Below are 24,176 nucleotides of genomic sequence, written 5' to 3'. Positions count from 1 at the left end.
TTTTGGAATTACACAGGTCTATTATTTCTGACAGGTTAAAAATATAGCTAGTTACCTGTTTACAATAAATGTGAACTATCAAGAAATCAAAAATAAGCAAACAAAATAAAATTTTGGCCATATCTAGTACCATCAAAGGGAATGGTGGGATCCATTGTTAGAGAAGCAAGTGTGATATTTGAAAAACATAACATGAGGAATCTAATAGTGTTACTCTAATTTTTGCTTATCAACATATTTCCTCTTGGCAAAACACTAAAGTAAGCTGTTACTAGAAAAACAATAGAAAATAAGGGTTAAATTGGAAGAATCCAGCATATCTAAAAGTAAACTTTGGATGAGGGATTATGCTTTCTCTAAATTCATTGAGTTAGGCAAACAAATTTTTCAGGAATAAATCCAGAGCCTCAAAGATACCCCAGGACAATGTTTAAAATATCTATCTTTCCCTTCTCTCTCTAAAGAGCATCTTTTATGACTTTAGACAAATTTTGTGCTACAAATACAAGATCTTTATAAGTAAATATGTATTTCAAATGAGCCACAATGACAATGTTTTGAACATCCTACCTTTACCAAATAATTATTCATAAATTTTAAAGACTGTTAAAATTATTGCTTAAGTTTGAAAAATCAAAAATTAAACCATGATAAAATAATAGAAATTATATACTCATGTCCTAGAATCAAAGAAAAGGAGATTAAAAACCCAAAAGGTAAAATTCTAGTTAATTGACTTCTTGGTAGAATCAAAGAAAAGGAGATTAAAAACCCTAAAGGTAAAATTCTAGTTAATTGACTTCTTGCTATCTCAGAAAGGGTTTAGGTTAGGAAACTGAAACTTTCAGGGATGAATCTACAGACTAAAGTATGTCCTGGGAAGGTATTTTGAAGCAACTACCTCCACTCCTTCTCCCTCTAGAGAGCCCTGACCTTTAAAATTATGTGTGTTATAAAAGTGAAACCTTGCAAAATATATCTTCTGCTTAATTGAAGTACAACAAAATTGTTTTCAGCTTCATAACTTTGCTCAATCCCATTTTATAAGGTTTTAAAGATATGCAAATACATTTCCTAAATTTTGATAAAAAAACATTGATATGGCTCAAAATACTACTCAAATAACAGGAATTACATTTTCAGAACTAAAGGCAGAGAAAAAGCAACTAGTAACTGAATATTAAAGTAAAATGTTGTTTTGTCGAAATTTAAATAGGTATAGACCTATCATGTAGGCAAATTTCAAGGCCCTCTAGATGGAGAAGGAGTGGAGGTGGGTACTTTAAAATATCTTCCCGGGACATACTTTAGCCTGTAGACCCATCCCTGAAAGTTTTATATTCCTAACCTAAACCCTTTCCGAGATAGAAAGAAGTCAATTAACTAGAATTTTACCCAAAAGTAATGCTTATATAGCATAGCCAACTCTAGTATGATGATGGTTGATTAGTCTCTTGTCTGGTCACCTCAGAACAGACTTTAGTAACGTTTATTAGAGGACCACCTTTTTCGATATTTAAAATGTATAATAATGAATGTCAAATCTTAGTTTCAGCCTCTAATTTCCGGCTTTTACGCCGACTTAAGTTCTTTCTTTCCTATGACTTTTCAGGCGAAGCAAGCGGTGTGAAACTAGCTTTTGTACTACTACTACTACTACTAATAACTCACTGCAGCACCAAGCCGCCTGAGGCCAACACAGCTACGCACGCTCCTCCTCCAACCTAATCTATTTAAAGCCTCCCGCTTTACACCCTCCCAGGAAGTTCCCATTTCCTTTAAATCCTTATTTATGACATTTTGGCCATTGAAAAAGTAAAAAAGTTACATGTAATTTGGCCTGAAAAAGCCGAAATGACAACACTGCCTTAGAGTAATGGATCAAAAGTAACGTTTCGCTAGTAATTTAAATACTACATTTTTGCATGTTCTTTATTATTAAATTAAGCAGCTTCTAGCTTCTGTTCGTTTAATTAAGCGATCTTAAGGTTATTGCCAATTGTCGATCAAAATGCAATTTTACCTGAAAGACAAATTGACAACACTGCCTTGGGGTAGGAGATCGAAAGTACTGTTTTGGTAGTAATTTAAATACCAATTTTTGCATATCCTTTGTTAAATTAAGTAGTTTCTAGTTTCTGTTCAGTTAATTAAGCGATCTTAAGCTTATTGATAATCGTCAATCAAACGTCAATCATTGATAATGGTCGATCAACCGTCGTCTCTTTTCTTGTAACCTTAGGTGGGTTAAGGACCATTAAGTTATGTTTTCGTATCTGATATTTGAATGTGTGACGTCATTATTGATTGCAATGCCTGTTCATTTTGGGTTATACTTGAAAACAGTCTTGTGCATAACCACTTCTGAAATAAATAGTATAATAACAAAAAATAGTACAATTTGATTTCCGATTCAACTATGTTCCTGAATCAAATTATTGCTTCTCTAGTTCTTGTGCCTTCTCTCATTAACAGGAATAAATATAACTTCATGCTATGTAAAATTGGCTGGTTTTGATAGTTTATTCTTAAATTCAGCATTATTTCAAACTGTAAAATTTTTACATATGTGTTATATGTGTTGACATATAATATTAGTATATAAGTTAAAACAAATAATGTAAAGCAACAGAATTAGAGAAGTCTTAGGGTAAGGTATTGCTATAATAGCGATTAGTTCAGAAGAAACCATGCAGAGGACCATTTCTTAATTCAGAGTTTTTTGTTTATTTTTAGCTTGATTTGTCGAAACTTGATTGATTAATTAGAGTGTTACCTTCTGTTCGTTTTGATTCTTCACATTTCTTTTGAAAACCTTGTTGGAAAAACTATCCTGTGAATCATTTTCTGTTCGTTTTTCATTGAAAAAACTTTTATTATTATTTAATTGCAGATATTTTTTTCACTTCTTCTGCTTCTTCTTCTGAAGAAGTTTTCACTTCTTCTGTTTAAGCACAAAAATACAGGGATATACTATAATAACAAGATAGTATAATACAATTCCCAAATCAACAGTATTTCTGAATAAAAGGATTGCTTCCGTGACTCTTGCGTCCTCTCCCATTAACAAGACTGAACATAAGTTTTTGCTATATGAAATTGGTTTTGAAAGTTTATTTTTTAATAAACTTTCCCTTAAACTTTTTAATTAACTTTATAAACTTTTTAATAAATAAAGCAACCATGCAAAGGACTTTTACCTTCCATTTCTCAGTTCGAAGTTTTTTTTTTGTTTATTTTAGATTGATTTATCGACACTTGATCAGTTAATCGTAATATGATCTTTTACTTGCTTTGACTCTTCACTTTTTTTTTTGAAACCTTATTGGAAAAACAGTCCAGTAAATTATTTTCTCTTCGTTTTTTAATTAAAAAAACTTTTATTATGGGTGAATTACAGGTATGTTTGCAAAGTTTTTTAGTTCTTCTGCTCAAGTATTAAATTAAAGATACATAATTTAATTTGAGTGATATTTGAATAGCTTGTAAAAAAGTTGAATTGTCAATTAAAATTTAAGACCAGCCTTAGTTTTGTCAAGTTGTTCAGAATTATTTTTTGTTATAGAATTTGAAGGGGACGGAAATAGGAATGCTATTTATTTGAATTCTTGAAGCATCGTCTACAAATTTCATTCTCTCAGATTGGCTTACAGACTTTTATTCAAATTATTAGGAAAAATAATCTGTGTCGATTCGTCTAAGTCTACCATGGGCTAAACAACTGTCTATTCTCTAATCGGCCAAGGGAATCCTAACGAGGACAACTATTTTGGAATACAATTTCGTTGTGTTCATTCTTACCGTGAAAGATTCGAATTAAAAATATCATGTCAAAGAAACTCAATTAAAAATGTTATGAACAAAAAATGTCATTTAAAACATAACATCAAGGAGAATCTGGCTAAATTCATTCGTGACATCCTTTTTTTCGAGACAATAAAATAAAACTACTTTTAAACAAACAACCCTGTCATAGATTTAATTTTAAAAAAAACAAAGACTTGCAACAATATACTAGATGTAAATATTATTTCCATAAAAGATGTGAGTATATTCAAAAGTAAAGGTGGGGACAAAAATGATTCAGCCCAGTCAAAAACCAAAATTTTTGCCGATCCATCTGCCCAGAATGCGACGTTAAAAAGTATTGACAACTTAAGAAATTAGGACCTCTAAGAGTTTATATTACGATATTTTAAACAATCAGTGTAGTGTTCTCGGACCTTGAATTCTCGTTGACTGTTCTTTAACTTCTGTCAACCTCAAATGTCTTACGTCTTGTTTTAATAGATAATCTAAGTGGTTTACCCTTTGAAACTCTAGTTGACTTTTCGTAACCCGCGAGTAACTTTAGTCAATGCACATACAAGGGTTTGGTAAGTCCAATTGTGGATTACGGAATATTTTACAAAGGTATATATTATGATGTTTGAAAAGGACTCAATTTCTGTTTTATTTGCCAGTTTTTGGAATTAGTAATATAACGGTAAAGTCTCTCAAATTTGATTTTCTTCAGAAAAATCAATAAACAATGAGGATAAATTGCCTAGGCGGTCTTAGAGCCCTGAAGCAGGTTGCAATTCAAACTAATAAGTCTTGTTATATATTTTATTAATCAAGTTATTATCATTAATATTAATATTATTATCATAATACTTTTATACATTTTGCCATTGAATCCCAAATATTTTGCGATACTGAAAAGGAAACAAACTTCCATTTTTTGTTTTTTAAAACTACGGTTAATCAGTGGCGGTTCTAGCCTCACTTGTGCCGGGCACAAAATCACGAGTAGCGCACCTCCCTCCCCCTGCGTCTCCCACTAAATTTCCAGGCCAAAAATTTTCATTTATTAACAAACTTATTTTCAATTTATTAATGAATTAATAATGTATTGTTTAATTATATTGAAATTATTTAGTAATTCTAATTTAATTATTATGATTTCAATGATTTCAGAATTCTTACATACCTTTACTGAGTAAGCCGAAATGAAGAGGGTATCCAACAGGCATTGATACATGTGAAAATATCGTGACATCTATACAGGGTCTATGGAACGAAGCTGGTTGTATATATTTCTATTTAGACAACATAATTTTTTTTCTGTATATGACTTGACATGAAATCTCTTCCTGCCTAAGTTATCTATTATGGGATAATTTCGTGATCGAAGCTATTTATAAGATTCTCTCGATATGGAAAATCGAGGTTGAAGCCAGGGTCATTACTAGCCAAAATTTTTGGTGGGGGAGCAAGAGATTTTACCGACTGGCTGGTCATTTTCACTGACTGAATTTTCAAAAATCAGCATAATGTTCGTTTCCAAATACGTAAAATCACTACATGAGTTGGTAAAACCTCTGCATTTACCAAGCGAGATTCTGATTTTGGTACATATCATGTTACAATTTTAATGCTTTATATTTAACCAAACGGAGAATTGTGGCACCATCTGTAAAATCCCACAGAAGTTGATAAAACTGCCCCGTTTACCCACCAAGTTCGATATCTCCCATGCCACTTTCCCAACATTGATTGTACGAGATAACAATTTAATTATGAGAAATCGAAAAACATGGTTGACAGATAAAAACGACCAATTAGCCAATTTCGCTGCTTTAATACAGCAAATAGCTAAAATAGAAAGTAGCTATAAAATAGAAATAAGAAAGCATTTAGACAGCGTCTATGGAACGAAGCTGGTTACACATATTATAGCTTGACATGAAACCTCTTCCTAGTTAAGTTACCTATTATGGGATGCTTTTGTTAATAAGATGTTTCGTTATAAGTCTTTTATAAGATAATTTCGATGCAGAATATCGTGGTCGTAGCTAAAGTATGTCGGACTAACTTGTATTTTCTGACATAAAAGGATTTCGTTTAATCAATACTCATTCGTTTTATAACTATCAGTTTCATCGATCGCTAAAATTATTCTTTGGCGGTTGGAAAGACAACCATTTTCAATAAGGTGAAAATCGGCCATTGCTCCTCTAGTTTTATTTAATATATTTACAGTCACACTGGGGGGGGGGGGGCAGTAAATATCGTGGTCGTAGCTACTTCTTTTTTTTTTTAAGCCAATGGATTTCCCTTGTTATAAAAGACAAGGGACAGTAAATTTCAAATGTAGGGGTCGGTTCTAACGGTCGGTCGGATAGTTCGGTTCTAACGGTTTAACTTGTGTTTCGATCTGTGAAAAAACGAAGAACAAGGGTGACAGATAAAAACGACCAGTTAGCCAATCTTGCTGCTTTAATACAGCAAATAGATAAAACAGAAAATAGCTATGAAACAAGAACTAAGATAGAAATAAGATAATAGAAATAAATATAAAATATATTAAAAATTATAGTAGAATTAAAAACTGTATTTTTCAAATTCTAGGGGGGGGGGCAATTACTCCTCCCCCTGCCCCCTCCCCTAATTGTTGTACCTGGACACAGAACACCATCATGGGAGGATCCTCCTGCCTCGACCCTGTCAGGATACCCACAAGACTGGGGACCCTACGGTCAATTATATTCCCACTTAAGGAGTGGCACTCCTCAAGTAAATTATAGCCTAGTAAACGACATAGCATTTGTACTGGATTCTGATTAAATGATATTTCTTCTGAGCTTGGTCTGTTTTGGTGGGCATTTTCTGGATGAAAAACCTCTTCCTAGCTAATTTACCTACTATGGGTTTCTAGGCCTTACTAGGGCTATAATAAGACAAGATAAGATGGCTAGGACATGTTTTAAGTATGAAGGAAGACAGATTGCTAAAGATTGTCCTTGTCAGCCAACCATCTAGGACCAAACGCAAAACGGTTTATCCACGAATGGGGTTAGAGGATGTCGTAAGGAAATACTTGAGGGAAATTGGAACTTCATGGGAGGGTGTAAAGAGGGAGACTTTGATAAGATTAGGAGGGAGGAGGAGCTTGCGTAGCTGTGTTAGCCTCATGCGACTTGGTGCTGCAGCGAGCTGTTGTTAGTACTTTCAGGAGTAGATAAAGCGGAAGGCTTCAATAAGACGATCGTAATAAGAAATGTTGTGCATTTGGCCAATTTTTAGGGTAGTTCTGTAACATGTGAACGGAATATTTCAAACCAGAAAATTGTTAAGAAATTCAACTTCGTTACATCTTCGCTAAAAGAAATGATGCCATTTTCACTATTATGACGACTCTGTCTTATAGTTGGCATCAAGCAACAATGATAACGAGTTGTTCTGTCTTTAGCGTTTTAGAGAGCAGGTAGACTTTACAGTAGATTTCAACTCTGCAAATCAACAAGTAAAGTTTAGTATAATCAATACGAAATCCTGAACAGACAGATATTCTATGATCACAATTAAGCAAAATTCATTTAATCTTTTGGATAACCACACATGTCGCATACAAGTCTTCCATGGTTAATGTAAGTACATTGCTTGCACGTCCATTCATCACTGGATGTCAGGCCTGTGACGTTTTCTTGCAAGAGTTGTTCAAGCGTAGCCCAGGGCTGTTCCTCTCGCCAATGGTAAGCTTGTAGCATGTCTTTAGCTTTGATAGCATCAATTAAGTGTTTTATATTTTCCTAGAATAAATAGAAATGTTAAAATTGAAGTTAATATTTAAAACAAACTTCTTAAAAGGCCCCCCCCTCTATAAAAATACAAGTTTGAAGCTTTGCCTTGCTATTAGAACAAAAAGTGTAACTATACTGAAAACGTTCAAACCACCATCTGTAGTAGTAGGCTTACATTTAGAAACAATATTTTAAACATATTGGTGCATACATCCTCTTGCGTAATATGACTCGCTTTTCTCTTGCATAAAATGAAATATATGTATATAAAAAGAGTAAATCCCTTGGTCTTTGATAACACCATTTACTTCTTTTTCGATTTACTGCTTTTTCGACACCGAACACTTTATCATTGACACGTTTTCTAAAATAAAAAATATTTTTATATTGTATCCATATGGAATCGAAAATAAGAGCTAGTTTGATAACGTAATTCTGAGATCTAGTATCCCTTTTAAGTCACAAAACGGATCAGATACCCACTATTTCGCCCGTTTCTTCCGAATACCAACATTTGATTCACTTATAAAATAATCCCTCCCGGTCTAATTAGCTTAGTGACAAGCCCCAGTGACAAGTACACCAGATTGCACAGGTACCCCTTGGTTGAAATCAAAATATGCAAGTATCTTTAATCTGTACATTAAGCCATCAGCCAAAGAGTACGGATATATAGCAAGAGTGGCAGGGTTCGGACAGGTTGGTTCGTTTGAAATTATAGGCTCTGTCCTATTTATATAGGATTTCCCGAGCCCAAATATAGGCCAAAAATAGGAATCGGAAGTCTTCGGGATCAGATCGGTGGTAAATGCCGTGGTATGCCTGGTCACGTAAATTCGTCATTTCTCGAGTTTCTGCTTTCTGTCTTTCTTTTTTTTAATCAGATACACATACTGCGCCAACGATTTACTTGAACGATTGAACGATTGACTTTGAGGTAAAATACCTGGAATCACTCTTGCTGCTTCTTGGGCATCAATTTCGATATGAGGTCAGTTTTTCTCTTTGCAAGAGACTGCTCCATTCTCGCAGATTCCCCCATCTGCTCTCTTTCCCTTGTTCTGGACTTCACAGCACCTTCGAGCAAAGAAACAGCTAGGGCAATGTCTATGGAACTCCCGGCAACCTTTTTCATTCTATCGGTCACTTCTTGAAGTAGAGTATCTGCTGCTGTTCTCTTTTCTCTTTGCTCTGATGCTCTAAGTTTTTCTTTTCCCTTACCAGGTCTTCTATTTCTTTCTTTTTGTCGTGGACCAAAAGACATCTTGGCTTACTTAAAGAGAAGTGAAAATTGCAAATCAAGAGCAATGTTCTTAGTGCTCTTCAGCCGAAAATATACGAATAATAGGATTTTAGCCAAAATATAGGCATTTTATAGGAGTGCATTAGAATATAGGAATTTATTGGAATTTATAGGCGAGTCCGAGGAGTCCTGGAGTGGAAACGGGCAGTAGCTTCAACAGAAAAAACTGCCAACGCCATCTAGCATATGGTGACACTAGACATTTTTTCAAGCTCTGTAATCATTTACAAACAGCTTGTGGTAATAAACAATAAAGAGTGACCAGGCTCAATAGTAACCGAAACTCTAAAAAACAAAATTTTGACACCAATAGTTCCATCAAAAGAATCGCATTTTAATGCTGATTTTAAATATATAAGTTTGATCAAGTTTAGTCTTACTTGTCAAAAGTTACGAGCCTAAGAAAATATGCCTTATTTTATAAAATAGGGAGAAACACCCACTAAAAGTCATATAATCTTAACAAATCACACCATCAATTTCAGGACATCAGAGAACCCTACTGTAGAAGTTTCAAGCTCCTATCTACAAAAATGTGGAATTTCGTATTTTTTGCCAGAAGACGGATCACGGATGTTTTTTTGTTGTTTTTTTTTCCCATGGGTGATCGTATCGACCCAGTGGTGCTAGAATGTCGCAAGCGGGCTCATTCTAACGGAAATTGAAAGTTATAGTGCCTTTCAGTGACCAAAAAAACTGGAGGGCACTTAGGCCCCCTCCCAAGCTCATTTTTTCCCAAAATAACCGGATCATTTTGTTCGGCATAGTCAAAAAACCAAATAACTATGTTTTGGGGGACGAATTAATCTCCCATATTCCCCGGGGGAGGGGTTGCAAGTTACAAACTTTGACCATCGTTTACAAATAGTAATGGCTATTGGGAAGTGCACAGACGATTTCAGGGGGATTTTTTCGTGGTAGTGGGGGGTCGGAGGGTTACGAGGGAGGATATTTCCGTGGAAGAATTCATCATGAGGGAAGAAAATTTTCATGAGGGGGGCACAGGATTTTCTAGCATTATTTAACAAAAAATCGAGAAAAAAAATTCAACTGGAAGTAAGGAGCAGCAATAAAACTTAAAACGAACATAAATTATTATGTATATAAAGGGGTTCGTCTCCTCCTCAATACCTCGCTCTTGACAATAAAATATTTTTAGTGATTTCAACTATTTATTCTACGGCCTTTGTGATTCACGGGTAATTCTTAAAGAATTGGGACAAAATTCAAGCTTAAGTGTAAAGAGCGAGGTATTGACGAAGGGGCAAACCCCCTCATATACATAGTAAAAATATACAAATACAGAAGTTCGCTACGTAAGTTAATTCGTAAGTTACGTATATTTATTAGTAATAAAAATGTTCGTATAGAAATTAAAAGTTCCAGTTGCCTTTTTAAGTAAAAAAAATTGGAGGGCAACTAAGCTTCCTCCCCCACTCATTTTTTTGATGAAAATCATCCGATCGAAACTATGAAAAGGCCATTTAGCCAAAAAAATGAATATGCAAATTTTGTTTTAATTATTCATGTACGGTAAGCCAAAATCAAAACATGCATTAATTCAAAAACGTTCAGAAATAATTATAAAAAACGAGTTTTTTCAACCGAAAGTAAGAGTGACATTAAAACTTAAGACGAACAAAAATTATTCCGTATATGAAAGGGGTTGTTTCCCTCCTCGACGCCTAGCTCTTTACGGTAAAGTTTTTTATTGTTTTAAACAGTTGAGTTGCGAGAAAGAGTCTAACTTTAGCGTAAAGACCGAGGCGTCAAGGAGAACAAATCCCTTTCATACACGGAATAATTTTTGTTCGTTTTAAGTTTTAATGTCGCTACTAAAAAATAAACGAAGGGTCACCAAACGCTAGATGGCGCTAATAGTTTTTTCTATCGGCACTAGCGCCAGTTTTTGCTCTTATAAGTCACCTATACTCTTTGCCTTCAGAAAGAAAAAGACCAATTCTTTTTCATGGAAGCCGAAGTTTATCACAACAAAAACCTTGCATGCCATTTTGCAAGTAATTTTTCCGACTGCATAACGCGACTGCACTTTCTCGCTATTTGCGTACTAGCTTATACTTGCAGCCCTCAGGCGTTTTTTGCCTGGTTTTGGATTCAGACGCAGGCATTCGTTTAACTGCAAACTCCCCAGAATCACGGCGGCTGAGCTCGCAGTCACACAACTGACCTATCTCCCAAAGCTTTGTGAATAGAGCAGACCAATTACCGTAGGCTTCAGGATTAGTAAAATTTTTAAAAAGCTGATCTTCCAAGAAATTAACGCAAGGTGTTTTTTTTAGGAAGAAGAAAACTACTTGTCTAAATGAAAATAAAGAATATAAATAGCTGTCACCTGCAAAAAAAATAGTTAAAACTAGTGTGAAGACGACAAAAAAAAAGCTTTAAAAATAAAAATAAGTTTTTTTTAAAATAAGTTTTAAATATTAAAAAAAAAATTCAGTTTAAAAAAACTGATCTTCCAAGAAATTAATGCAAGGTGTTTTATTTAGGAAGAAGAAAACTACTTGTCTAAATGAAAATGAAGAATATAAATACCTGTCACCTGCCTGCACTTTCCTTTTTTAAATGTGTGCAAAAATAGTTAAAACTAGTGCGAAGACGACAAAAAAAATAAGCTTTAAAAATAAAAATAAGTTTTTTTTTAAAATAAGTTTTAATATTTTTTACGCTGCACGAGCGTCTGGAGCTTTGCTGAATATAAAAAGGCTTTCAATTTCTTTTCGGTTTTCACCATCAGGTTTGACATTTAGGCTGAGGGGAGGGGGGAAATATCATACAATTATTTTTCCAGCAGATGTGCCCCCCAGTGTGACTGTAAATATATTAAATAAAACTAGAGGAGCAATGGCCGATTTTCACCTTATTGAAAATGGTTGTCTTTCCAACCACCAAAGAATAATTTTAGCGATCGATGAAACTGATAGTTATAAAACGAATGAGTATTGATTAAACGAAATCCTTTTATGTCAGAAAATACAAGTTAGTCCGACATTCCTTGCTTATGCGTGTAATGTTCTTATTATGTAGCTATAATATAATTATGCATAATAGCATAATTGACAGTGACAGACCAGGGAGAAGGGAGTTTCGGCAGATTTACATGATCCTATCGAGAAAAAAAATTGAGGATTCTATTGTACAAAGCATGCCTACATTGTTTATTGCCTACACAAAATAGCATCCCAATCCATTCTCCTTCTCGAATCCATCCATTGAAATTTTATTTATTCTCATTCCACATTAAATAATCTCTTCCACGTGATAAGTCATCATGTATTATTATGAGCCATACCCCTTCCCCCAAAGTAGAATGTCACTCCCTAGTCCATTCTCCTTTATTGCATATACTCGCTAGACCATCGCAGTTGGTCCATCTGTGAAGTTCTGTTTACTGCCATTTGAGTTGCGTCTGTTAAACAGTCTCAACAAACAAGTCATGAAATGAAATGATCACCGACATATCACGAATGAATTACATATGGAAGGATTCAATAAGCCATAAAATGAATCACAAATGATTCATCATACGATGACAAGTCTTTCCCCTAATCAAAAGGGATAACATTTAACTGCACTTGGCCAAGTCTACCTCGAACAGCATTCACACTGAGTCTATTTTTTATAGCCTTCACAACTCAGTCTTCCCTCGTTACCCTTATTGAAACTCCTAATTTATTAGCCTATCTGTGCACTTACCTAAAGGATACTCCTGATGACTCATTCCCTGTGTCACAAGACGCCTTAATAAACGAATATTATTCCTGTTAGGCCAAGCAGACAAATTATCAGGACGGGTGGATTGTTACTTTGGGTAAATCATAGGGTCACGGCCGTATCAAGGGAGAGGATACAGGGTTTGAACACCTCTCCCCGAAATTTTTGTCCGTCTCGTAAAAATGTAACAACAATACATATAAATACATTTTTGATGCCTTTTTTAAAGTTAAAAAAAGAAGCTTTTCTTAACTGAAATTAAGGAGCAACATTAAAACAACATTAAAACACATATTACTCTGTATATGAGGTGACTGCCATTTCCTCAACCCTCACTCTTTACGCTAAAGTCTTAAAGTTCTTTAAAAATACTGCTCAAATACTGTCGAAAAAATACTGTTTGACAACTCTTTCTTTAAAGACTGAGGGTTTGGGAAGGGGAACCGCCCTCATATAGGGAATGATTTCTGTTCGTTTTAAGGTTTAGTGTTACTTACTTTCGGTTGAGTAAATTCTGACCGCTTTTCATATCATGCCAGGAAATCTCCTCCTCCCCCCCTCTGTGTATAATCTCCACTGGAAAATTTCCGTCAGAAACTTTTCTCCCCACCAAAAATTCTCCCCTTGGAAAATTACCCCGCCGAAAATACCCCAAAATTGTTTCGTATATTTCCCAATAGTCAATACTACATGCAAAATATGGGCAAGTTTCGCTACTTAGAGCCCTTCCCCGAAGGACTATGGGAGTTCATGTCATCCCCAAAGGCATAGCTATTTGAACTCAAGATAGCTATCTCAAAACTTGATCTGAAGTCTTTGGGGAAAAAAGAGGGGTGGGAGGAGGGATAGTCGCCCCCAATCTTTAGGTCACTTAGAAAGGGCACTATAACTTTTGATTTGCGATCAAATGAGCCCAATTTTCTAGGATCACTGGTTCGATAGGATCACCCCGAAAAAAAAGGAAAAAAGAAGAAAAACACGAAAAAACAAATAAACACGCATCCATGATTTTTGCTCTAGAAAAAGAGGCGAAATCCCACATTTTTGTAGATATAAGCTAGAAATTTCTTTCTGCAATTCCTCTGATATGTTGAATCTGATGGGGTGATTTTCATTAAGATCGCTTGACTCCTTGGGGCGTTTCCCCCTTTTTTGAAAATTGAAAAAGGTTTTCAGGCTTATAGCTTTTGATGAGTAACTTTAAACTTAATAAACCTTATATATTTGGAATCAGGATAAAAAAAAGAAAATATTTTCACGTTTCTATTGTTATTAAATCCTGTTGGTAAGTTTCGGTTACTATTGGGCGGAGTCTCTTCTTACTTAAAAGTTTTTTTTTAGCGTGAATTGTTTAATACTCGTAAGATGATTGTTTAACAGCTGCTTTTGGTTTTTTATAACCGTACAAACAGCATTTGTTCCTCCGTGTCAAAAAGCTTTCGAACAATTATGCAAACTTTAAAAAGCACAACTTCAAATTAATACAGACAACAATAGCCCTAGCCAGCACAGTATTTCAGCGACCCATACCATTCAGGAAACCCACAGTATATTTTCAGAAGCTAAAACTCAGGCTGTTCTAGGGTAACAATATGTTAGAGCCGTCCTGACCGAGTGGATTGGTGCGCTGGATTCAGGACCCTTTGTCTGAGAGGGCGAGAGTTCGAATCCTAGCGTACCCAATTATTTAGTTTGGGACGGGGGTCAGTGGTGTGACTCTGTAAGCTCAGCCAGAGTCGACCCAGCTCTAAATGGGTACCTGGAGAAATCTGGGGAAGGTAAACAGGAAGGGTGTGCGAAAGCACAGGATGGTTGGCCCCCAACCCCACATTGCACTTCCTGGCTGAAGGGCCAAGAAACGGAGATTAGCACCGCCGGTAGGGACTGTAAAGTCTAATGCCATATTTTTCACCTTTCTTTATTTTTTTTAAAATATGTCTGCTCTGAGTGACTGTACGTTAAATGAAACGTCTTAGTACCTTTGAAAACGATTCATGATATCAGCTGACATCAGAATGATATCAGCTGGAAAGCCCACGTCAACAATAATCAAATCCGTATGTTCACAGGTGGTAGGCCTTTTCAGGTGAACAAATTGTTGATATACAATATTGACCAACAATTGCAAGAACACAAATTTCATTATTGCTGCAAATAAACAGCAATATTTTCAAATTCAATTGAGCATTTTTGAACGATTTACAATTAAACTCATGTTTACTCCAGTAATTTTCACTGTTTATGCACCTTTTGTAAACTGAAATTAAGGAGTAACGTTAAAACTTGCAACGAACAGATATAATTCTGTATATGAGGAAAATTCCCCTTTCTCAACCCTTGTTTTTTACACTAAAATCTTAAAGTTTTTTTAAAATACTGCTCACTTAAAGTAAACGGCCCTTGTGTCTGACCACTCTTTCTTGAAAGAATTGTGACAAAAAGTCAAACTTTAGCGTAAAAAGCAAGGGCTGAGGAAGGGACAGGTAATCCAAAAGTAAGAACCTTCTCATGTGTCATTTTAGGTAAAAGATCAAGTTAATAATAAATATAAAAATCTTCATGGCAAATTAACTGTTTTTTTGCTCATGTAAAATTTTAAGAACAAAAACAATTATCCCTCATGATATTCATCCTTGAAAATTCCCACTTAAATTTGATCAACAAGTTTGACAAACAACGGTTTCCATTGTGGGTCGTTTTCGCCGACAAAGTTGATCAACAAAACCTTTGTTAATCGCTAGAACACAATTGTTGACCAACAATATGGCCAAAAAATACCAGTTGCTTGAACTGTGAGACAAGAGGATGGCAATATGTTGGGCATACCCCAGCCATGCCAGATTGTAGACTTCTGAAAATGCTCCTTCACTGGCAGTTGGTAGGCACTCGCCATCAGAGAGGAACATAGAACTCGCTCGGTACGACGCACGAGACATGACAGAAGCAGTGTTTCCTGACGCTCAGTTGAAATTGCGTCGCAAGGGGGCCATCACACCCCCCCCCCAAAAAAAAACAATTGGAGAAAAACTGTTATATGGCCCATACCCCTTGAATATACAAATATGGACCCCCTTGTCCCCCTGATATAAATGCTGTAGCTACTTCCCTGCCTGTGAATATCTGGAGGAAGTAAATTCTAAGGTAAGGTGACCCACGACATTTTTTCGGGCAGATATCTTAGATTAAGTGCAGGCTTTTGTGGAAAATAGTACGAGCTACCATGTGTGGATGCTCATTAATCTATTATAGTTAAGTAACAATAAAATTAGTTCACCTTAATTGGCACAAGGTCAATAGAAGTTATATAGACTAGGAAATGGAAATCTGAAGCGGCTTCTAAGAAATGCCCCGGCTCAAACTGTTTCAAATAGCTCTGCAATGACATGAGATCTTGTGTTTCACCAATGTCTGATCTGCAAAAGAAATTGAATAATCTTCAACCATAACATCTGTATTAGAATCTTATACCTAATAAAATTATTTATAGGCGTGTTCAGTCTCCTACTTGTAGTCCTACTTGTTCTACGAAACCCTAACATGAAAAGAAAACAACAAAATTATCAAAAACACAAAACAAACGTTTTTAAAAACACATCACCGAATTATATCCGTCATGATAACTATCTTTGTTTCTGAAGATAGTAGACGATGTGCAGGACTTAGTATCAAGCAGTTCGTGGTCATGGACTGCAAGTAATTTATCCATCAAAAGCAACGAGCCTGAGAAAATTTACATGATTTAAAAAAAAGGAGGAAACATCCTCTTAAAGTCATAGAATATCAATGAAATGACTCCATTAGATTCAGCGTATCAGAAACCCTACAATAGAGGTTTCAAGCTCCTATCAGCAAAAACGTGGAATTTTGCATTTTTGCCAGAAAAAAAAACACAGATGCGTGTTTATTTGTTTTTCTGTTTGTTTGTTCATTTTTCCCAGGGGAGATCACATCGACCCAGTGCTCCTTTCCCCTCAATTTTCTCTAAAATTTTCGCCTTCATCCGCTTAGCCTTAATAGTACTAGTATTATAGTAGTAATGGTAGTAATAGGAGCTAGTAGTCTTGTATTAGTAGTAGTAGCAACAATAGTAGCAGCAGTATTAATAGCAGTAGTAGCATCTATGATGCCTTTTGGTCAGTTGAAAATCCCCATTATAATCCCCCTAAAATTTCATCTTGATACGGTAAGCCGTTACAAAAATATTGCCCATACATCCTTTGGACATTCTGTATGCCAGTACTATGTCTTAATTTAGTTCAATTTTCCCCTCAGCATTTCCTCAGATGTTCACTTTAATATCCTCAGCCTTGGTAGTACTCGCTACCGAAGCAGTAGTTTTAGTGGTAGTTATGGTAGAAGTGGCAGCAGTAATAGTAATGGCAATAGTAGTAGTAGCGTGCAAATATTGTCTCCGGTCAGTTGATCATATCCTTTATCATTTACTGAAAGTTTCAAATATGAATTACGTCTGAATTATGTCCTTTTGACAACCCGTATGCATATAACATGTTTCGATTTAGTTCAACACTCCCCTCAACATTCTCTGAAAGGCTCCTGAAAACCCTTCGTCTTTTATAAAAGTAACAGTCAAACATGCCCAGAGTTCTCAATAACATGTACTATATGCAAACAATTGCCCAATTGGACGAATTGCCAAACTTACAGCCTTTGCCTGAGGGCTGTGGGGGGGGGGGCATCCACAGAGAGATAATTACAGAACCTTTTAACTATGCTTAAAAAAATGGCTGTCTAAAATTTTTTATTAGATGTATCTGGGGAACTAATGGGCATGGGAGGAGTGTTGCCCTCAAATAACTTTTTACTCTTAAAAGAGGAACTAGAACTTTCAATTTCCAACGAATGAGCTGCTTTTGAAGTTTCTACGACAATCCCTTCAATGCGAAGTGCCTTGGTCAGACCCCTTCCCCCGAAAAAACTAAAAAAACTAAAACATTATGCCCGGTTTGTTCTTAACTTAGGCAGTCCTATTGCGCTGCCTATGATTGTGTGAAGTTAAGTCCTATTGCGCTGCCTATGATTGTGTGAAGCTAAGGTAAAACCTTTACTTAGGCAGTGCTACTACGCTGCTTATGATTAAATCGCATTCCTGTTGGTCTATCGAAGTTTTTTATTTGTTGCTAAAAAAAATTCCTAGAAGTATGCTTGGACTAAGAATCCTAATAAAGGTTGCTTTCAACAACTAAGGGCATTCTGTAGAATGCCTTTTCAATGCCCTGCATTTTCAAGTAAATACTCAAAACTAAATATCGACCACATATTTAATAAATGTCCTGCCCCTTCGCTGAAATGTAAACTAGGATAACCTCAATCACACCTAAACACGTACTTGTGTAAGTTATGCAAGTTGGCCAATGTTTACACATAGGTTTCATTATTGAGAAGGGGGGAAAATGTTTGATCCGGGTCTCCATAAAGGCTTACAGAATTAATGCTAACTTTTAGAAAATGCTGATCAACAAAATTAAAACATACTATGTGCACGCTGGCAGTCAAAAGAGCGTTTCAGAAACATCCAAGGAACAGCTGAAGGTATTAAGTTGAAACTTTCAGGGCATATTGAAAACTGTTAGGAGGATAAACAGCCCATCGTCCTTTTTAGATCAACCCTTCAACACTCGTCCTAATTTTAAGAAAGTATTTTTGTTCAAAATAGACAAAAGGTTTAATAACTGCATTGTCCCTGGGCAACACAGCTATTGTACTGCCAATTATATAAAAAAGAACCAGACATCAAAATCAGTTCTAGTACAGGGGAGTTGCTTGGTTTTCCGCTTGTTAATTTATTTTTTTTCCAGAGGCACTTCATATGAAAGGGTAAAATCTATGAAAGGGTCGTATAAAATTTGGAGATGGCTAGTTTGATTACAAATTCAAAGTTTTAGTGTCCTATTTAAGAGTAAAAAGTGATTGATGAGCAACAAGTCACCACTCACACCATTTTTCCCCACACGTATCTGATCAAAACTTTGAGATAGCCACTTTGTCCAAAACAGTCCAAATGCGAAATGACCGTGCCTCCAGGTTTGAAAAACCCCCTTCCAGCCACCGGGGCAAAGGATGTAAGCTATGGAAATTACCCATTGCTGAGATATAAAGTTTTTGTGGGAAGGGTGGTGGTATAAGCTTTGGTGGGAATATTTGAACCCTTTTGGCTCTGTAATACAGGCAAAAGTATTGCCCCAAACTTAAACAAGTGAGTAGAACTTTCAATTTCCCTTCTTAGGAACATCCACAATTATCTGGGGGATTATTCGCGGGGATTTTCCGTGGTGGAGGTGCGTCTAAACCCTGTTTAATGGTTGCAGATTTGTCGTGTCTGTTTATTAGACGTTTTATGGTCTATGTCTAAAACAATCTAATAATCACTTTGTAAACAAGAGCTAAGAGCTCATATGGCACTTGTGAGGAGGCAAGAAGAGCTAAGAGCCAAGAGATGATACGGTATGAGCTCTAGCAAAATTCTATGAATCAATAGATTGATTTAAAAGGAAAATAAGAGGCTTAGTGCCGGTCAGGATTTAAAATAAGACCTCTGAGTCACGATGTCCTTCTAAATATCAAAATTCATTAAGATCCGATCACCCACTCGTATGTTATGAATAACTAGAATTTTTTCTAATTTTTCCTCTCCCTTTAGCCCCCCAGATGGTCGAATCTGGGAAAACGACTTTATCAAGAGCTCAAATAAATCAAATATCAAGAGCTAAGAGCTCATATGGCACTTGTGACGAGGCAAGAAGAGCTAAGAGCCAAGAGATCATATGGTATGAGCTCTAGCAAAATTCTATGAATCAATAGATTGATTTAAAAGGAAAAGCAGAGGCTTAATGCCGGTCAGGATTTAAAATAAGAGCTCTGAGTCACGATGTCCTTCTAAATATCAAAATTCATTAAGATCTGATCACCCACTCGTATGTTATAAATAACTAGAATTGTTTCTAATTTTTCCTCTCCCTTTAGCCCCCCAGATGGTCAAATCTGGGAAAACGACTTTATCAAGTCAATTTGTGCACCTCCCTGACACGCCTACCAATTTTCATCGTCCTAGCACGTCCAGAAGCACCAAACTCGCCAAATCACTGAACCCCTCCCCCCAACTCCCCCAAAGAGAGCGAATCCAGTACGATTCCGTCAATCACGTATCAAGGACATTTGCTTATTCTATCCACCAAGCTTCATCCCGATTCCTCCACTCCAAGTGTTTTCCAAGATTTCCCCCTTCAACTCCCCCCAATGTCAAAAGGTCTGGTCGGGATTTGAAATAAGAGCTCTGAGACATGGATTCCTTCTAAATATCAAATTTCATTAAGATTCGATCACCTATTCGCAAAATAAAAATACCCCAATTTTCACGTTTTCCAAGAATTCCGATTTCCCCCTCCAACTCCCCCCCAATGTCACAGGATCTGGTCGGAATTTAAAATTAGAGCTTTAAAGCGCAAGACCTTCTTTTCCAAGATTTTCATTTCATTAAGATCTGGTAACCCTTTCGTAAGTTACAAATACATCAATTTTCAAAATTACCCCCCCCCAACTCCACCAAAGAGAGCAGATCCGGTCCGATTATGTCAGTCACGTGTCTTAGACAGGTTTTTATTCTTCCCATCCAGTTTCATTCTGATCTCACCGCTTTAAGTATTTTCTAAGATTTCCGGTTCCCCTCAACTGCCCCCCTCCCCAATTACGCTGGATCCGGTTGAGATTTAAAATAAGAGATCTGAGTCACGAGGTCCTTCTAAATATGAAGTTTCATGAAGATCCGATCACTCCTTCGTAAGTTAAAAATACGTCATTTTTTCTAATTTATCAGAATTAACTCCCCCCCCAATAGAGCAGATCCGTTCCAATTATGTAAATCACGTATTCAAGACTTCTGCTTATTTTTACCACCAAGTTTCATCCCGATCCCTCCAATCTAAGCGTTTTCCATGATTTTAGGTTCCCCCCAACTCTCCCCCCCCCCCAATGTCACCAGATCTGTTCGAGATTTAAAATAAGAGCTCTGAGACACGATATCCTTCTAAATATCAAATTTCATTGAGATCCGATCACCCGTTCGTAAGTTAAACATACCTCATTTTTTTCTAATTTTGCAGAATTAACACCCCCCCCCCCCAACTACCCCGTTCCGAGAGCGGATCCGTTCCGATTATGTCAATCATGTATCTAGGACTTGTGCTTATCTTTCCTACGAAGTTTCATCCCGATCCCTCCACTCTAAGTGTTTTCCAAGATTTTAGGTTTCCCCCTCCCAACTCCCCCCCCCCTAATGTCACCAGATCCGGTCGGTATTTAAAATAAGAGCTCTGAGACACGATATGCTTCTAAAGATCAAATTTCATTGAGATCCGATCACCCGTTCGCAACTTAAACATACCTCATTTTTTTCTAATTTTTCAGAATTAACCCCCCCCCCCTAACTACCCCGTTCCGAGAGCGGATCCGTTCCGGTTAAGTCAATCATGTATCTAGGACTTGTGCTTATTTTTCCTACCAAGTTTCATCCCGATCCCTCCACTCTAAGTGTTTTCCAAGATTTTAGGTTCCTCCCTCCCAACCCCCCCCCCTAATGTCATCAGATCTGGTTGGGATTTAAAATAAAAACTCTGAGACACGATATCCTTCCAAACATCAAATTTCGTTAAGATTTGATCAACCGTTCGTAAGTTAAAAACACTTCAATTTTTCTATTTTTTCCGAATTAACGGGCCCCCCACTCCCACCCAGATGGTCAAATCGGGAAAACGACTATTTCTAACTTAATGTGGTCTGGTCCCCGACACGCCTACCAAATTTCATCGTCCTAGCTTACCTGGAAGTGCCTAAAGTAGCAAAACCGGAACCGACAGACCGGCGGCAGACCGAAAGAATTTGCGATTGCTATATGTCACTTGGTTAATACCAAGCGCCACAAAAATTTGGCTTCGCCAATTTCAGTATCAAAATTACTTATTACCGAAAAAAATAACAATTTTTCTACAAATAAAATAAGGAACAGTAATAAATCCCTAACACTCCGGCAATTTCTTTTATTTTGCGCTAAAATTTTTCTTTTCTTTATTTTAAAGTCAATTTTAACAGTTTAAATCTATCATCTTTTAGAGGGAGGGGCGAAGGTAAAATATAGTGGAAGCCTTTAAAATGTATTGACTATAATTTTTCTGCATAATTTTTCTATAAAGAAAGAACGGTTCTTCTCAATAGCCCTAATTTTAGGTTAATAGCCATATTTATGATACTGTTTCCAACAACTGGCCTGTAATATTTCTTTAACGTACAATGTAAGCTACTACTGTGATTTTAACAATATGGTTCCTTTAGAAGTGATTAGACACTATTTCTTTACTTGCTCTTTATTAGGTCATTGTCTAAATCAGTGATTCTCAAACTCTGGTACGTAAATTTTTTTAGGGGATATGCGGCCGACCAACAAAAAATAATAACAAAAGAACCCCTTAACTCTAGGACTGGCAATTTTATTTATATACCTACAGTTTACTTAGTACCGGTAACTGAGAAGGGGTACCTAAAATGTTTTGTGGGTAAAAGGGGTAGAATATCTAAATAAGTTTGTGAACTACTGGTCTAGATATGTACATACACTATTTGCACTCTCAACTTTATTCGAAAAGGTTTTGGCGGCCAACCTTATTCGTTTATGTACGATTTTGTTTTTATATGATAAACATAATTTAGCAACGTTAGTTTTAAGGAGATGTAGCTCAGCGGTAGGGCGCTCACCAAGTGTTATTGAGAGATCCGCGATACGACTCTACCCGTCCCCCTTTTTGTCTTTATTGTTCCTTGCCTCTGACTGAAATGTCTCTGACTGAACCTGTTACAGTAATGATGCCGTAATTAAGTTGTTTTAAGTTCAAACTTAAAACAAACAAAACTTAATATGAGAGGTGAAGCACCCTATGCTTTCTAAAAACTAGCACATAATTTGCACTTTACTGAAAACAGTCCTTATTTCGAGCTGAATGTTTGTATTTCACAACATATGGAAAAAAATAAATAACAAACGCCATCATAACCACAATTACTGAAAAAAACAAAATAAATAAAAGTCTTAAATTCTGTTCGTTTGGGTTTCACTTATTCATTGATGGTGATTCGTGGTGGGTTCTGCTAGAAGATTACTTGACTTTATTTCGCTGGTTTTTGGTTTGATATAGCTCTTACTTTTCCCTGAGAAACTTCGTTCGTAGAGAAAGTTTCTAAAATTGATGTAATAACAAGAAGATGGTGCAGTAATTATTGATACAATAGTATACAGAAGAAGATTGTTTAGGAAGACAAGATAGTATCAGATTATCTGAACCTAACTATCGTTGTTTCATTATTCTTCAAGGATGACTTTTCTGCCGTGACTGATAGACACCTCTTTTTTATTCTCTAAACACGATTTTGTTTTTGTGCATTTCATAATAAAAGCCTTTTTTAAAGGTTTTTTAATATTTTACTCTACTTTTTATAAGTATTGTAATCGATTTTTTCTCTTCGTGCTTCGTATCAATGATTTTCATTTCCTACTGCAGATTACTGCTCGTAGAACTTCATCCGGAGACCACGCCTACTCCTTCTTCAAACAAGCAATAGCACAGCAATACCTGTAACATGTATTAAAGATCTAAAGCCGAACCGAACTGACATACGATGGCGACACCAAAAACGAAAATCTTGAAAAACAACAGGTTTATGTCCAGTAGGAAGAAAACGAAGAACAATCAAACGAATATTTCACCTGTATGCAACAAGGCTTCCTCGGTGTCGAGAAAGAAAGATCAAATCAAACAACAATGAGATATTTCCGCAACAACACAGAAGCAGTTACTATGTTCTGTTACAGAAGCATATTCTAGCTCGGTGGTTTTTCATATATTCTAAAATGTGTTCTACCTCAAATATTTTTTTTCTCATGGATTAGCTACTGCATGTATTGTTGTAGTAGATAGTAGCTAGCGTTGTACAACAATATCAGCTATTATTGTCAATCATATCTAATTAATATTGGTAGCGTTAATAATCTTAAATCCCTCCAAATTCAGGTCGGGCATTTCTATTAGGGAATAAGATCAACTCGCTCTCTGACTACACTCATAAACCTCAAAAGTACACATAGAAAACCCTGAGTTTCTGCGATGAGAATTTTAACGAACCTACCTACCATCAGCAACTCGCCTTAATTAGTTCTAGTCGTTTCTCAGTAAAGTATAAGCACCATATTCAGAAATGCTGTCTATCAGCTCAATGTCTGTAATATGCAAGGTCAAATTTACTGTAAACTTTGAGAGTAGTGAGAGTAGGTTAGATACATAATTCTGTGAAATTCCCACTTCCTAAATGATTACATTAATATTATAAATTCCGAATATTTGCAGGAACTGACAGATTAAAATAGGTCAGTTCCTGTCACATGCTTCAATGTTTGTTTTCTTGTTTCAGTGTATATAAGCCAACGTTTTAGATTATTTTATTCAGTTCTTATTCTGTTTCTGTCCTCGTTGTGTGTACATTTAATGTATTATATGTGTAAATAAACATTTTTA

The 24,176-nt window shown here is 36.0% G+C and overlaps 2 protein-coding genes across 6 annotated transcripts in view; both read right to left on the bottom strand.

Moving 5' to 3' along the window:
• Positions 1–24,176, bottom strand: part of LOC136039513 (zinc finger protein 239-like) — a 139,732-nt gene that overhangs the window by 43,258 nt on the left and 72,298 nt on the right. Inside the window, exon 1 of one of the 5 annotated variants that reach the window (XM_065723305.1) lies at positions 1,427–1,519. The exons of 1 other annotated variant lie outside the window; for it this stretch is intronic. The gene's annotated coding sequence lies outside the window, so the exon portion shown is untranslated. Of the gene's footprint in view, positions 1–1,395; positions 1,520–24,176 lie in introns of those variants that run through there. 3 more of the 5 variants (XM_065723307.1, XM_065723309.1, XM_065723304.1) reach the window with 3 other exon arrangements.
• LOC136039514 (nuclear protein localization protein 4 homolog) overlaps positions 7,282–24,176 on the bottom strand; it is a 47,645-nt gene continuing 30,750 nt past the window's right edge. Inside the window, exons 3-4 of the mRNA XM_065723310.1 lie at positions 15,878–16,016; positions 7,282–7,574 (exon numbers count right to left, since the gene is read on the bottom strand). Coding sequence (XP_065579382.1) covers positions 7,362–7,574; positions 15,878–16,016 — 352 coding nt within the window. The 3' untranslated portion in view covers positions 7,282–7,361. The remainder of the gene's footprint in view (positions 7,575–15,877; positions 16,017–24,176) is intronic.

This window comes from Artemia franciscana, chromosome 19 (assembly GCF_032884065.1).
Source record: "Artemia franciscana chromosome 19, ASM3288406v1, whole genome shotgun sequence".
NCBI lineage: Eukaryota > Metazoa > Arthropoda > Branchiopoda > Anostraca > Artemiidae > Artemia > Artemia franciscana.
The sequence above is the reverse complement of the archived record's forward strand: the minus strand, read 5'-3'. Positions and strand labels throughout refer to the sequence as shown.